The sequence below is a fragment of the Bos grunniens genome, chromosome 10 (genome assembly GCF_055505025.1).
Source record: "Bos grunniens cultivar Pamir isolate PY7600 chromosome 10, Bosgru_T2T1.0, whole genome shotgun sequence".
Lineage (NCBI taxonomy): Eukaryota > Metazoa > Chordata > Mammalia > Artiodactyla > Bovidae > Bos > Bos grunniens.
Window position 1 is genome coordinate 67,092,683 of NC_141174.1, and position 16,665 is coordinate 67,109,347.

Below are 16,665 nucleotides of genomic sequence, written 5' to 3' on the forward strand. Positions count from 1 at the left end.
TAATGCAGCCGGATAAATAAATAAATAAAATCCTGTGACAAACCACAATGGAAAAGAATATGAAAAAGAATGTATATATTAGCATAACTGAATCACTTCACTAGACAGCAGAAATTAACATAATATTGTAAATCAACTATACTTCATAAAATTTTTATAAAAGCTACATGAGTTTATAGTTTTGACGTGAAGAACGTGAAGAACAGTTTAGATTAATCTGCCTAAGAGTGAGGCTGAAGAGAAGCATGAAAGTTTGAGGAAAAAGGACAAATTACGAGATTCTTACTGAGTGGGGGAAAATGTTGCCTGAATGAAAAATTTTCAGGAGATCATTGAATGTTAAAGCCTGTCATCTTAAATTTAAGTGAGGTCAGTCAGCTTTATGTTAAGATTTTTCTCTAGTATGATCCGCTATTGGGGAAATCAGGCACTGAAAACATAGATAGGGTTCATCTAAGAATGGCATCTCTTCAGATGGGGAATGTAAATCTGAGGGTATCTGTAAAGGAATGACTTTAATGAAGAGTCATAAATATAAACCAGTGAAGAGGGAAGAAAAAGCCAGGAGAGGCCTAGTGGATAGCAAGAAAGTATGTGAAATTAATAATCTGAAAGTTTCCGAGCTGTTTGGAAGTCTTACAGTAGCAATCTGTCTTCTAATTAGCTATAGCATTCTTTTTCTTTTTCGGCTGAGTCATGCAGCATGCACAGGTTCAATACCCAACCAGGAATCGAACCTGTGCCCCCTGCAGAGGAAGTTCAGAGTCTTAACCACTGGCCCTGCCAGGAAAGTCCCCCTAGCATTTTTGAAGACAGAGAAAGTGCTTTTTTGGTCCATGCGAACAGATGCTTGCCAGTAGCAGGAATCAACTCATTCTTGCTGATATGATTAGGCAGAGTCCCAACAGCTCACCTGGCATGTTACAGCCAATGTATGACAGATCTGGGTCTTCCCAGTTCGGAATTCTCCAAACATCTCTGTGATGGATCCAGTCTCAATTCCTCCTAAAAAGAGAAACATCTCTTAGCACAATACAAATGTTAGAAACATAACCATAGAAACATCCCAGTAGCTCATCAGAAAGATGTTTACATAATTTAGAGACCCAGTCTTCAACAAGCAGTAATTTAAAAAATACCTCATTTGGAAATAATTCTAGATTCATAGACAACTGCAAAGAAATACAGAGGTTCCATGCATTCTTCATCCAGCCTCCCCCAATGTTTGTTTTATATAATTATAGTATAGTATAAATATCAGAAAATTGACACCCATACGATTCACAGAGCTTATTCCAATTTCTCCAGCTATATATGCACTCATTTGTGTGTCTGTGTAGTACTATGCAACTTATCACATTTGTAGCTTCATGTAGGTATCACCACAACCAATATACAGAACAATACCATCACAAGTCAATAAGCAGTCATTTAAAAAATAAATTATAGATAATACCTAACATTTACCAAATAATTTTTGTGTATCTGTCATTGTGCTATCAATTCATTTAATTCCAATAACTTATAAGGTAGGAAGCTTTTTTTGACCTCATTATGAGGTCAAAGGTAAGACCTTATCTTCTTCAGTAAGATAAGAAAATGGAGGCATAGAATACAATACGTAATCTGCACCATGTAACATGGCCAGTAAATGCTAAGAGGGGGAACAGGAGGGAAAGCAAACGAGCAAATCTGAGTGTGATTCCTGAACTCATGCTATTTTGTGCCTGAATGTGATCAAATATTTGGGGAAGCAACAAGAACCAAATCTAACACTAAAATTTAGGACAGCAGTGCTTTCAAAAGTTCAAAAACTTAACAGCTTTCCATCAAGTCCTGAAAATTAGTGTGCACCACAATGTACTGATACTATAGTGTAGTATGTTAACCAGCCATCAGATTTTCTACCTTGTGGTAGAGTAAAAGGTTATATTATTTCTTTAGGCAGAGGGAGATGACTTTCAAGAATGCAATTATTAATTAGAGATTAAATTATTGAATTGGCAGATAATTTTAGTATTTCTAAAGTCAGCCTCACCCTTCAGTCTTACTGAATACTTTCCTTTATTTCTTAATTCTACCTAACACATAAACATGAACCAAATATCTTAGTTATGTTCTATAACCTGGATGCTTTGCTAACCGCAGTTCACGACATAGGATAAGAGATTACGATACCTTGAAGCAGTTTGTCAAGTTCTTTGGAGCCAGTAGTAATCTGTATGATCTCAGATCGCCTTTGGTGGAACTCAGTTGCAGTGGTGAAACCCATTGGAACTAATTTAGCTGCCTCAGTCTGGGGTAAAATAAGAAACGTCAAACTGATGAAATACACTTAGTAAAGTAATAATCAGGCATGTAGTGGGAAGAGGTAACATCTAACAAAATTTCCAGAACGATTTCTCTTTAAAAAGTTATCAAAACACTCGTAAGTTCTAGTTCTAGGATTATTTTCTCTCTGGCAAATAAAGGATAAACTAATTTAGAGACTCCAAGAAGACTGGCAACAGTTTAACTGTCATTCAAATAATACACTCATGTAGTTAAAAACAACAAATTGATACACCAACACATACATAGTTTGCCTGACAATACAGTACAAAGTCCAGTGTATTTAAACCTTTGTTTCCTGTTCCATCAACCACAGAATGTATCTCTTAACTTTCTACTTTGTTAAATGAGGACATTTGTCCTTTGATCTTTGCTCCCTCATCTACTTTTCCATCTCTGTCAACTGTACATTTTCTTTTACCCTGTCAGGTTGAAAACATTTAATCCTACTTTGTAGTCACTGATAAGCCATTAATGATCAGTCTATAGGTTGATTCCAAAATTTAAAAATAAAAGCTTTCAGATACATGGCGATTAAACATAATATTCCTAAATAAGCAATGAACCAAAGAAGAAATCACAGGGGAATTTCGAAGTCACTGAAATCAATGAAATTAAGACAAAACACACCAAAACTTATGGGATGTAGCAAAAGCAGTATTTAAAGGGAGATTTATAGCTGTAAACACCTATATTAGAAAGATCTTAAATTAATAGCCTAATCTTCCCACCTTAAGTTACTGAAAAAAAGAGCAAACTAAACATAAAGCAAGCAGAAGGAAGAAGATAAAATCTGAGTGGAAACTGGTGAAATAGAGAATAGAAATACAATAGAGAAAAATCATTAAAACCAGAAGTTGCTTCTTTGAAAAAAAATCAACAGAACTGATTTATTATTTATTTTTTTTTAGAACTGATTTATAAAGAGTCAAATCACTAAAATCAGAAATGACAGAGAGGACATTTCTACAACCCTTACAAAAATAAATCTATGCCAACAGATTAAATAATTTACAAGAAACAAAGAAACCCCTAGAAACACACAAACTATCAAAACTCACTGAAGTAGAACAAGAATCCAAGTCCAGGCCCCAACTAATTAGCCAAACTTGAATCTAAATTCAGTAAAATAAACTGAATCTAATGAAAGAAAGAAAGAAAAGAGGGAGGGAGGAAGTAATGAAGGAAATTAAAAGAAAGAGAAACAGGAAGAGAAAGAGAAAGAAAGTGGGAGAGGAAAAGAGAGAAAAAGAGAGAGGGAGGGAGGAGAAAATCTGGATAAATCTACAGCAAGTAGAGATTAAACTTGTAATTTAAAAACTTTCCACAAAGGGAAAAATCTAATGAAGAGGTAAATAGTGGTCTTGCTTTATTCTCTGAACTTCTCTATACGTTTAATACTTCACTTAAAAGTTGATTATAAAGTTTGTATTATAGTTATTGCAGAACCAAAGGGTGTGCTAGAAATACATTTCTTTCACTAAGGTTCCAATGTTAACAACTGATGTCTCTCAAAGTTATCTGTCAAGTTCAAATAAATTTTTTTAAATGCCACTAGTTTCAAAATCATGCTCCACTTTACGCTGCTTTTATATCTGAGCCATATCTTTCTCTAGTATTCTCTCACTTAATCACTTCTCAAAATCTTCAGTCTCTCAGTCTTACTATGTATTCTACTGACTCCTTTCCTTCTTTCTCCAAACCGGGCTCTCTGCTCTCTCTTTCACTGGCTACCTGACATAGAGCCACTCCAACCTAGGTCCTGTGTTTTCTGATTTTAGTAAAGCATATCCTCAAGTATTGATAACTTCCTAAGAAAGAATAGGTAAGAGCAAAATGTTCTGAATTCTTGTATTTCTGAAAATGTGTATTCTGCCCTAACACTGGGTGAGTAATATTGTTACCAATAGAATTATAGGTTTAAAATCATTTACCCTAAGAATTTTGAAGGGATTGCTCTACTAGCTTCCACCACCCAGATTTCTAATAAGAGACGTGCTATCTTTCTGATTTTTGTTCCTTTAGAGGTCACTTACTTTTTTTCCTCTGAAATCTTTCAGTCTTCTCTTTATAACTGGTATACTGAAAATTTCACACTCAGGAGTCCAGGTGTGGGCCTTTGACATTTTGTGGGGCCTTAGGCTTCTGTTTCAGAGAAGGCAATGGCACCCCACTCCAGTACTCTTGCCTGGAAAATCCACGGACGGAGGAGCCTGGAAGGCTGCAGTCCATGGGGTAGCTAGGAGTTGGACAAGACTGAGCGACTTCACTTTCACTTTTCACTTTCATGCACTGGAGAAGGAAATGGCAGCCCACTCCAGTGTTGTTGCCTGGAGAGTCCTAGGGACGGGGGAGCCTGGTGGGCTGCCGTCTATGGGGTCGCACAGAGTCGGACACGACTGAAGCAACTTAGCATAGCATAGCATAGCATAGACTTCTGTTTGCCTTTAGCTCTGAGAAATCTTAATTTTTTTTTTGAGAATTTCTTTACTTCATTTTTCCCATAACTTCTACCAATCTTTAGGATAAATGAAGATCAATGAAAATTAGAAAGTAAGAATACTAAAGAAAGGGGAGAAGAAACTATAAGCCAATATGGAACTCTAGTTTAGTAAATGCTAAAATATTTAGGTGGAAATGTACTGCAACTTTCTTTAAAAATCACAAAAAGAGCCAAGATGTACTGATGGCTAGAGAGATAAACAGATAGATGATAAAGCAAGTATATTAAAATGTTAATAGTAGTGTCCAGGTGGTGGGTAAATGAGTGTTCACTTCAAAATTCTTTCAACTTTACAGTAAGTTCAAAAATTTTACTCAAAAATGTGGAGGGAAAACATCAAACTCACAGAAGATGTTATCCCTTCATGTCATTTAGCCCCTACATTTTCTAGTTTATGAGCTCTTCAGTTCATTTCAGTTGCTCAGTCATGTCTGACTCTTTGCGACCCCATGAATCGCAGCACAACAGGCCTCCCTGTCCATCACCAACTCCCGGAGTCCACCCAAACTCATGTCCATTGAGTCGGTGATGCCATCCAACCATTTCATCCTCTGTCGTCCCCTTTTCCTCCCGCCCTCAATCTTTCCCAGCATCAGGGTCTTTTCAAATGAGTCAGCTCTTCGCATCAGGTGGCCAAATATTGGAGTTTCAGCTTCAACATCAGTCCTTCCAATGAACACCAGGACTGATCTCCTTTAGGATGGACTGGTTGGACCTCCTTGCAGTCCAAGGGACTCTCAAGAGTCCTCTCAAAAACCACAGTTCAAAAGCATCAATTCTTCTGTGCTCAGCTTTCTTTATAGTCCAACTCTCACATCCACACACGACCACTGGAAAAACCATAGCCTTCATGAGACGGACCTTTGTTGACAAAGTAATGTCTCTGCTTTTTAATATGCTGTCTAGGTTGGTCATAACTTTCCTTCCAAGGAGTAAGTGTCTTTTTATTTTATGGCTGCAATCACCATCTGCAGTGATTCTGGAGCCCCGAAAAATAAAGTCAGCCACTGTTTCCACTGTTTTCCCATCTATTTGCCATGAAGTGATGGGACCGGATGCCATGATCTTAGTTTTCTGAATGTTGAACTTTAAAGGAACATATTATAACCAATATGAAATTGGAAGTAATTTCATTCATTCAGGGCACAAATATCATAAGTAATTTGGCATGGTTTTGCCAAACTGCCAACTGCATAGTCTGGCAGAACTTGACTTCTTTTGTTTATATAATAAGCTTGCTTTCATCTGTCTTATATCTGTAGGAATTTTCAATGTCTGACAAAGTTTTTTTTTTAATGTCTGACAAGGCATAAGCAAAGGTCAGGATTCACTGAGTCACAAAAACTGATACCCAGAGAGAAACAACAAACAGACTTTAGGGACACCTACTGGCTTAACAGTATCACAATCTTTCAAAGAGGTATTAGGTATTCAGAATTCTTATTCAATTAAGTCACCACTTTAACAAATTTATTTATTTGAGCAATCCAATAAATGACAACTGCATACTTCCATAGATGGCAACATGTTTAAGAATTTAAATTAAGGATTACTTATGATATTTGCGCCCTGAATGAATTAATACTATAAAATAACAGACTTGCTAGCACTTAAAAATTCAAAGCTCTTAGTATAATACCTGATAAAACAGAATTTACTAGGTTGTATATATAATATGAGACATTAAAATAAATCTCAGGTATTGTCCATCAGATTAGGTTATGTGGTAGAACTACATGCACTGAAGCTGCAGGAAGTTTTTTTTGAAGATTCTTTAGCTTTTGAAGATGATTTTTCTCAGAGAAAATTTCTGTGAAACTATAACAGCCATCAACATAAAAGTATAAAATATAATTTTATAAATTAAACACTTGCTTTACATTATAGAAAACTTCAACAGCAAAGCTAATCAAACTCTTTAACTACACAATGGTGATCTGTGGTCAGCAATCTTTGATGTTACTATAATTGTTTTGGGGTGCCACAAACTACACCTATAGAAGACAATGAACTTAACTGATAAATCTGTGTGTTCTGACTGCTCTACCCACTGACCATATCCCCACCTCTCTCTCCCCTGAAGTCTCCCGTTCCTTAAGACACAACCATACTGAAATCAGGCCAATAAATAACCCTACAATGGGCTTCCCTGGTGGCGCAGATGGTAGAGAATCCACCTGCAATGCGGGAGACCTGGGTTCAATCCCTGGGTTGGGAAGATCCCCTGGAGGAGAGCATGGCAATCCACTCCTATATTCTTGCCTGGAGAATCCCCATGAACAGAGGAGCCTGGCAGGCTACAGTCTAATGGGTCACAAAGAGCTGAACATGACTGAGCAACTAAGCACAGCACAGCACAACGGCCTTCAGGTCTTCAAGTGAAGGGAGTGAACCTGTACCCCCGTCACTTTAAAGAAAAAGACTAGAAATGATTTGGTTTAGTGAGGAAGGCATGTCAAAAGTTGAAATAGGCTGAAAGCTAGGCCTCTTGTGCCAAACCGTTAACCAAGTTGTGAATGCAGAGGAACTTCTTGAAGGAAATTAAAAGCACTACCCCAATGAATACATGAACAGTAACAAATAGCCTTATTGCTAATAATGAAGAAAAATTTTAGTGGCTTGGGTAGAAGATCAAAGCAGCCATAACATTCCCTTTAGCCAAAGCCTAGTTCAGAGCAAAGTCCTACTCTCTTAATTCAGGGAAGGCTAAGGGAGATGAGAAAGCTGCAGAAGAAAAGTCTGAAGCTAGGAAAAAAGCCATCTCCATAACATTTAAGAGCAAGGTGAAGCAGCTAGGGCTAATGTAGAAGCTGCATCAAATTATCCAGAAGATCTAGCTAAGATAAAGAATGAAGGTGGCTACACTAAACAGATTTTCAGTGTAGACAAAATAACGTTATATTGGAAGAAGATGCCATCGAGGACTTTCATAGCTACAGAAAAGAAGTCAATGCCTGGCTTCAACAGTTTTCAAAGAATCAGCCGACTCTCTTTTTAGCAGCTAATGCCACTGGTGACTTTAAGTTGAAGCCAATGTTCATTTACCATACTAAAAGTCCTAGAGCCCTTAAGAATTATGCTAAATCTATTCTGCTTGTGCTCTATAAATGCAACAAGTCTGGATGATGGCACACCTGTTTAAAACAGTTTACTGAATATTTTAAACCCACTGTTGAGACCAATTGCTTAGGAAAGATCCTTTCAAACTATTATTGCTCACCAACAACATACCTGGTTACTCAAGAGCTTTGGAAATGCACAATGAGATTTAATGTTGTTTTCATGCCCGCTAACACAACATCCATTCTGCACCCTGTGAATCAGAAGTAATTCTGCCTTTCAAATCTTATTATTTAAGAAATGCATCTTGTAAGACCACAGTTGTCATAGACAGTGATTCCTCTGATGAATATGAGAAAAATCAGTTGAAAATCTTCTGGAAAGGACTTACCATCCTAGATGCCATTAAGTACATTTGTTAAAAAAGAAAGTATTAAAAAAAAAAAAAGTAAATTCGTGGTTCATGGGAAAAGGTCAAACTGTCATTTAACAGGAGCCTGAAAGAGGTTGGTTTTCACTCTCATGGATGACTCTGACAGGTTCAAGACTTTAGCAGAGGAAGTAAATACAGATATGGTGGAAACAGCAAAAGAACTAGAAGTGGAGCCTAAAGTTGTGGCTGAAATACTGCAGTATCATGATAAAACTTTCATGGATAAGGAGCTGCTTCTTATGGATAAGCAAAGGGTGGTTTCTTGAAATAGAATCTACTAGCGAAGATGCTGTGAAGATTGGTGAGATGACAACAAAAGATTTAGAATATGATATAAACTTGGTTGATAAAGCGGTGGCAGTGTTTGAGAGGGCTGATGCCAATCTAGAAAAATTTCTGCTGGGGATAAAATGCTATAAAATAGGACTTCCCGGGTGGTCCAGTGGTTAAGAATCCATCTGCCAATGCAGGGGACACAGATTCAATCCCTGGTCTGGGACCATTCACATGCGATGAGGCAACTAAGCCCACGCTTAGGGCCCGTGTTCCGCAACAAGAGAAGCCAATGAAAAGTCCATGCACTGCAACCATAATAGCCCTCATGCAGCAACAAATGCCCAGGGCAGCCAAAACATTAAACAAATAAAAATTTTACAATCCTATCAAATAGCATTGCATACTACAGAGAAATCATTCATGAAAGAAAGGAAGATTCAATCTATGTGGCAAACTTCACTGTGGTCTTATTTTAAGAAACTGCTGCAGCCACCCCAACCTTCAGAACCACCACCCTGATCAGTCAGCAGTCATAAACGTCAAGGCAAGACTCACCAAAAAAAGAATATAAATTGCTGAAGGCTCAGATGATGGGTAGCATTTTTTAATAGTAAAGTACTTTTAAATTAAGGTATACACACTGTTTTTGTAGATCTAATACTATTGTATAGTTAACAGACTACAAAATAGTGTAAACATAATTTTCATAGGCAACAGGAAACCAAAAAATTCATGTGACTTGCTTCACTGCAATATTTGCTTTGTTGTGGCGGTCTGGAACCTAACCTGCAATTATCTCCAAGGTATAGCCTATAAATACGAAAGGATAAAATACATAAAATGTAATCACAGGGTACTATGAGTGCCAAAGGAATATATGAAGCAAGAAAAATGAATAGTAGCTGCAAGACACTGGAGGGAAATAAGAAAGGATCACAGTGTATCAGGATGAAATTAACTGGATTCTAGTCTTAGTTCTGCGATCAACTGCGTAACGTTGGATAAATAACTGAACCACTGTGCTCAAGTTTCCTTATCTGTAAGGCAGAGATAACACTGGTCCTACCTCTCTCTCCCAGTGTAGGTACGAAGGGCAAGTGAGAATACTGTGTATACAAAAGGGATGGGATTTCAAAGTTAAAGTGCTATAAGGGAACTCTACTCAATATTCTATAATAACCTATACTGGAAAAGAATCTAAAAAGAATGGATATTGTATATGTACTGACATATGAATCACTTAGCTATACACCTGAAACACAACATGGCAAATCAACTATAGTCTAATGTAAAATTTCAATTAAAAAAGTTAAAGTGCAATATAATATAAAGGATTATTATTACCTTATTTTGGTTAAGCCTGTAAAATCACTTTTACATCATTTACTAAAGTTAAAAAAACCTAAGTATTAATGATGTATAATTACACTTTCTTATGATTAAAGAATCTTGCTTATGACTAGTTAATTCATAGACTGTACACACTGGCAGCCTAATTAACATGACTCTAATATTCAAGGAATAAAAACAACTTTTCCATTTAAAGTAATACATGTTTAGGGGACTTTCCTAGTGGTCCAGTAGCTAAGAGTCCACCCTCCCAATGCAAGGGGCCTGGTTTTGATCCCTCTTCAGGGAACTAGATCACATGTGCTGCAATTAAGACCCAGTGCAGCCAAATAAATAAATAAATATTTTAAAAATAAAGTAATACAAGTCTATTATAGAAACTGCAGAAACTTCAGAAAATTGAGGCAAAAAAAAAAAACTGTTCACATTCTCACCATCCAGAAACAACAGTGTTAGTATTTGACTGTAGTTATCCCCAGTGTATATGCTGGGGATAATCTATATGTGTATATAAATACACACATTTAAAAAGATAAAGACATAAGCACACAAACACATTTTTTAACCTGCTTTCTTATATCAGGAACATTTTCATATGTCAATAAATGTTCTTCAAAACTATTTTCAGTGGCTATATACTAATGAATATATTTCTAAGGCATGACATTGTAACATCCAGAAATGATAAGGCCCACATCACTCACGGCTGGGAGGAGTGCAAACTGGTAGTCAATTTGGCAGTATTTATGTCATACCCCCATGATATTGCAGTTCCCTAGGAAAAATCCCAGTTTATTCAAGGAGACATACAAAGATAATTAGCTGGTAATACAGTCACTTCTGGAAAAGGGAAGAGGGTGGCACACGGGGGATGGAAGACGGAAGACTGCGGCCTTTCACCGTATGCTCTTCTATACCACTCCCACTGCTGCCTCTCTTGGTCACACAAGCGGTACTTACCAGAATTTTATCAGCTTTGGCTTCACTAATCCCCTTAATATTTATTAGCTCCTTCTTCGGTGCATAGGCAACAGCCTCTACAGTATGAAATCCAGCTTCTTCCAATTTCTTCACATCATTGGCATTTATACCACATTGCTGCAAGTGAAGAAAACTATGGATAAATCTAAGCTTTGGTTCCCTCATCTGTTGAATGTGGATATTGGCCCTACTTATTTCACAGGGCTGTTTTTAACTGTGATATTATACGCAAAAGCTTTAAAAAGTATGCCCTACATATGATGTATTTCATAACAAATTACCAATCTATTCATCATCAAAGGTATTCTCTTGGTGGCTCAGATGGTAAAGAGTCTGCCTGTAACGCAGGAGATTTGGGTTTGATCCCTGGGTTGGGAAGATCCCCCAGAGAAGGGAAAGGCTACCCACTCCAGTATTCTCGCCTGGAGAATCCCAAGGACGGAGGAGCCTGGAAGGCTACATACAGTCCACGGGGTCGCAAAGAGTCAGACATGATTGAGCGACTTCACTTTCACTTTTTTTTAGTTTTCATTCATTATCAAAACCAGTAGTTTTAAGCTAGCACTATGTAATTAAAAGACTCGTCATGAATTGGGATTAAACCTGTAACTAAACCTTTTGACTGGAACTCTAAATGAACTTTGAGACCTGGGCCCTAAAAGACCACTTTAAACTGGTGCTTCCCAAAGTTTTCTACATCAAGCACCCATCAAGAATAATAAGTTTTACACTAAGCTGGGTAAACAGATAAGACTGTCCCAGAGCTAAGGGGAGCATATCTTAGCATACATTCTTTGTTGCCCAATAACTGGAAAGCTCGGCTTTAACAACTGATATTAAGAATGAGGAAAACTATTTTTGGTCAGGGATTTACATGCCACTTCTCAAAAACAAACCACCCAAAGGCACTTCCTTCTCCTGATAAACAAAGTCAGCTTTGGTTTTATTAGCCACCAAAACCATGACTTTGGGGAAAGCATGCATTATTAGCGGGATATGTATGTAGAAACCAGGTCTGTTGGTTTAAGCCATAAGATTTAAGCCATAAGCAATACACATGTGTGGTTATAAGGATGCTCACTGAAACCAAAAGTTGACTCTGAATTCTCCAATGTGTTTAACAAACCCGTTTAAGTATCCTCTGAAGAGCTGAAGCTTAGGTGGGAGATGGGAGGAATATGCATAAAGAGACAAGAATGAAGACTTTCTCAGTATACTCTGCTGATTCTTTCAGCCCAAGTCAATGGCACTCACTCTGGGACCACTGTACAATGTGGAGAAATAGTGCAAGGCCCCAGGTTTCATGCTTGATGTCCTTGCGCAGAGTCTTGAACTCTCACATCTTAACCCCAAGCCAGTGTGTCTATGACAGCTGTCTTCTTAGTAAGTTCATCACAGTTCCAAGTTGGTGGAGAGATGTTGTTCCTCTCCACTTCCTGCATAGCTGGCCCAGGACACTACAATTCCCTGGATGGTAATTTCATACTTAGTACAAACAGCACAGATTCTCATGGGATCCTAGGGCTTCTTAGTTTCTGACATCCAGTTCTAAGAAAAAAAAAATGATGAAAGAGGGGAAGAATTCTTGACAAAAAAGGGACCTGGCAGATATGTTTAGCAATTGTCTTAAGTCTTTCCACAGGATCCTTGACAACACTTCTGAAAACTCTAATTTGGACTTTAGTTTATGTAAAGGTTGTGATTCCTCCCAGTAGGTAGAACAATCTTATCCAGCATTATAATTTTAAAATTAACAACCAAGCACATACCTCTAGTCGGGAAATAGGTTGTGGACCAAAGCTTTCTTCTTCCACAGAAGTATCTGCATTTGCTTCAAGCTGCATTTGCATAGCCATTACTTAGTGTTCAATACTGAAAAACACAGATGGCCATCAGGAAGAACACTAGAGAAAGTACAGACGCGCAAACATAGTTTTACAGTAAATCTCTTAAAGAATTACTTACTAGGCTTTTCCTCTGGATATATATATATATAAATAGTATGTATAATATATTTAAGAAAACTTATGGACTTTTGCCTAGCTAAAAAATGTATGGCATTTTGATTCTACTTGTTTGACTTATGCTAGAACAGAACAGAATGCTAGATTTTTAATTAAAAAAAAATAGATACACAATAAGCAACAAAAGTTTACTGTATAGCACAGGGAACTACAGTCAATATCTTGTAATAAACTACAATGGGAAATAAAGTGAAAAATAATATATGTGTATATGTCTAACTGAATCACCTTTCTGTGCACCTGAAACATTGTAAGTCAACTATAGTTCAATAAAATATATATATTAAGAAAAAAAAAACGACTACTAGGCTTTTGGTTTAATCACTGACCTACCCATGGCAAGAAAAAGAAGAAATCCCTCACCAGCTTTCCCTTCCACCTAGACAGCTTAACTATATGAACTATGTCCCCCAGTTCTCCTGCTTCATATTTCTTATAGATAAGGGCCAAGTCTTATTTGTGTATAATTTATGATACATCATAAATGTTAGGTGTTTGTTAAATATTCAGCAACTGAATGCAGATTTTCCAGGACTCTACTTAAAAAAAAAAAACTCCAAACTGATATAGGATTAAAGTGTTTCAGTTCCACTGTTCCCTTCCAAGAAAGCAGGGTTTCGGGGTGATGGGAAAGGAGTGAAATGAAGGTGCAGAATCACTGCCATAAATCTCCACTCCTGATACAGAAACAGTGGACTGAGATGAGAATTCTCCCCACCTTAGGCAATGATCATAGTTTGTAGTCCCACATTTTGCTTCTATTGTAACAAAAGTGTATGAAATTTAAAGATCAACATTTTAACCAATTGCAGACTTCACTGAAAGCACAAATGAATAAGTAACGTGAAGTACCCTGCTCAGTTTGAAATCTTCCATATAAGGCCAATACCAAAAGTCAGATTATTTTAATAGTTAAGATTGCACTGATTGAAAGAATGGAGAACAAAAAATTTTAATTATCTTCATGAGGTATTAGTAAAAGCAAACAAGTCATGATGTCTACAAGGATAAATATACTTAAGTCACACCAAAATAATCTGGACAATGTAACAATCAAGATAAATTTAATTCAAAAAATAACAGGTAAGGAATCTCCAGTCTTAGAGGCTTGACAGAAGGTAACCATTTGTTCTTGACTGGTTCTGGTGTAGTTCTCTTAGATGGCATGCTTAGCATAATGTGAGTTTATAATTCCAAATATCAGAATCATCTGAAGGCAACTTAAAGTGTCTTCCTTCATAATTTATGAAAAAGATGGCTTGAACTGTATACATAAAGCAATAACCAAAAAGCAATAGGCTTAAAAACTGGACTATATTTAAATTTGGAAATTCTATCCATCAAAATGCTATGGCTGGGACTTCTCTGGTCATCAAGTGGCTAAGACTCCAAGCTCCCAATGCAGGGGGCTGGTGCTCAATCCACGGTCATGGAGCTAATACCCAGTGCAGCCAAAAAAAAAAAAAAAAAAGGCTATGGCTTCCCAGCTGACGCAGTGATAAAGAATCTACCTGCCAATGCAGGAGATGCAAGAGAAATGGGTTCAATTCCTGGGTTGGGAAGATCCCATGGAGTAGGAAATGCACCTGGAAAATTCCATGGACAGAGGAGATGGGAGGGTTACAGTCCACGGTGATGCAAAATGTCAGAGGACTGGGACTTCTCTGGTGGTCCAGTGGCTAAGACTCTGCACACGCCCATTGCAGAGGGCCCAAGTTCGATCCCTGGTTGGGGAACTAGATATTCACATGCCACAACTGAGACCAAGTGCAGCCAAATAAACTAGTAAAAAAAAAAAAAAAAAAGTCAGATGACTGAGCGACTGAGCACATCTAATCAAGACACCACGGCAAGAAGGAAAGTTAAACAATAGTGAGGGGGGAAAATATTTACCACAAATATAACTCAGGGCTGATAATGAGAATATATAAAGAATTCTTGCAAGTCAGCAAGAAAGACAACCCAATAAAAAACAGGCAAAAGAGATCTGAACAAGCACTTCATAGGAGAAGATACTCAAATGGTTAATAAACGTATCCACAAATGCTCAATTTCAGTAATAATCAGGAAAATTAAAATTAAAACCACAAGATAATAGCTAAAATTTTAAAAAATTAACATTAACTATTAGCAAACGTGTGGAACAACTGAACACTCATTCATCTCTGGTTCGAGTGTACTGGTACTGTATTAAATATGGAAGGTGAAGACAGACAAATGCTTTGACCCAGGAATTTTGCCACTCTATTTTTTTTTGCCACTCTATTATTAACCCACTGAAAAACATATACGTGTGCACTAAACTGTATGCAGGAATTTTCTCAGCCATCTTTGTCCTGAAAGCTAAAAACTAGAAATAATCCTGATATCCATCATTGGTATTATGAATAGGAGGAATACAACATAGCAACGAGAAAGTATTGCTAAATGCAAAGACACTTACGAACCTACAGACAGAACGTTGAGCAAAGCCAGACACAAAAATAGTCTTTCTTTACATAAAATTCAGAAACAGGCAAAATTAATCAATGGTATTAGTAGTCAATACAGTGGTTACCTCTGGCGAGAGGGTGAGTATTAGAGAAGGGGGCACAAGGGAGGCTTCTGGGTGATGACAGCATTCTTTCTTGATCTGAGTGGTATATTCATTTTGTAATGACTCATGGAGCTGTACACACTTTTGATCTGTGCATTTTTCTATTTGTATACTACACTTGGCTTACAAGATTAAGAAAAAACAGCATCCGTTACTACAGATCATTACCTAGACATAACGTAAACGGTCTTCCGCACTAGGAAAAGCAAACTATCTTACGGCAACCGGAGGTGGGTACTCTGGTAAGCAAAATTTTGTGTAATGAAAGGGCACTGACCAGAAACCTGGAAACTGTGGTTCTGGCTTAAGAGCTGTGACTCTGTCACTACACAGCTCTGGATCCTGGATTCCTCGCGGACGCCCATTAAGTAGGTGTTAGAAATGCAGGCCTCCCAAGGTTCCTCCCAGGAACTCTAACTAAACGCTAGAGTGCGCTTCTATTTTCCCCTCAGCGAACTGCGACGGTCGAAGTAGCCCGGACACGTCCCGGCTCCGCCCCGCCATTTCCGAGTTTCTCACTTGGGAGAAACGGAGGGGCCCCTAAGCCTGCTGCGGAGCTGGGGCCCAAATCTGGGTCTAAGCCTGGGTCCGGCTTATACCGGGACTAACCTGGCGGTGGAAGGGGCTTGGTCTGCGTCTCACACTCACCTGGACCTGCGGCGCTTTGGTATTCGCTAGGGCAGGCTGCATGCACACTCCGACTACCGTCTGCTGGACCCACCCGTGCCCGATCCTGGACGGACTGTAGATCCCCTCGCTTGTGCCCCGCTTCTCTACTCCCTTGCTTCGACCTTCTGCACAAAACCCAGGCGAGTTTCAGCTTCCAACTGCGCTCCTGCGGCGCGTCTCGCCTCCTCTTAGGCCTCGGTCTCAAGCCGCAGCGCGCGCTCTGCCTACAGCTTTCGGAAATCCCGCCAAATCCTATTGGGCAAGGTCACGCCCGCGTCAACGTAACGTCTCCCCACCCTTCTCTGGCCCGCCTTCCAGCCGCTTCGACCACTCGTGAGACCGAGAGTTGGGCTCGAGGAACTTGAGCTTGCAGGATGTTATGGATTCCCGTCTTCTTTTTCTCCGTTAGGACTAATCCAGAACTTGAGAGTTGTGTTTTTCT

General features: G+C 38.3%; 1 protein-coding gene across 1 annotated transcript in view; it reads right to left on the reverse strand.

Annotated features, from left to right (window-relative positions):
* RAD51 (RAD51 recombinase) overlaps window positions 1-16,445 on the reverse strand; it is a 35,614-nt gene extending 19,169 nt beyond the window's left edge. The window contains exons 1-5 of the mRNA XM_086321885.1: window positions 16,203-16,445; window positions 12,704-12,806; window positions 10,914-11,051; window positions 2,179-2,296; window positions 914-1,005 (exon numbers count right to left, since the gene is read on the reverse strand). Of these exons, the coding sequence (XP_086178011.1) occupies window positions 914-1,005; window positions 2,179-2,296; window positions 10,914-11,051; window positions 12,704-12,790 (435 nt within the window). The 5' untranslated portion in view covers window positions 12,791-12,806; window positions 16,203-16,445. The remainder of the gene's footprint in view (window positions 1-913; window positions 1,006-2,178; window positions 2,297-10,913; window positions 11,052-12,703; window positions 12,807-16,202) is intronic.
* Window positions 16,446-16,665: the final 220 nt, after the last annotated feature.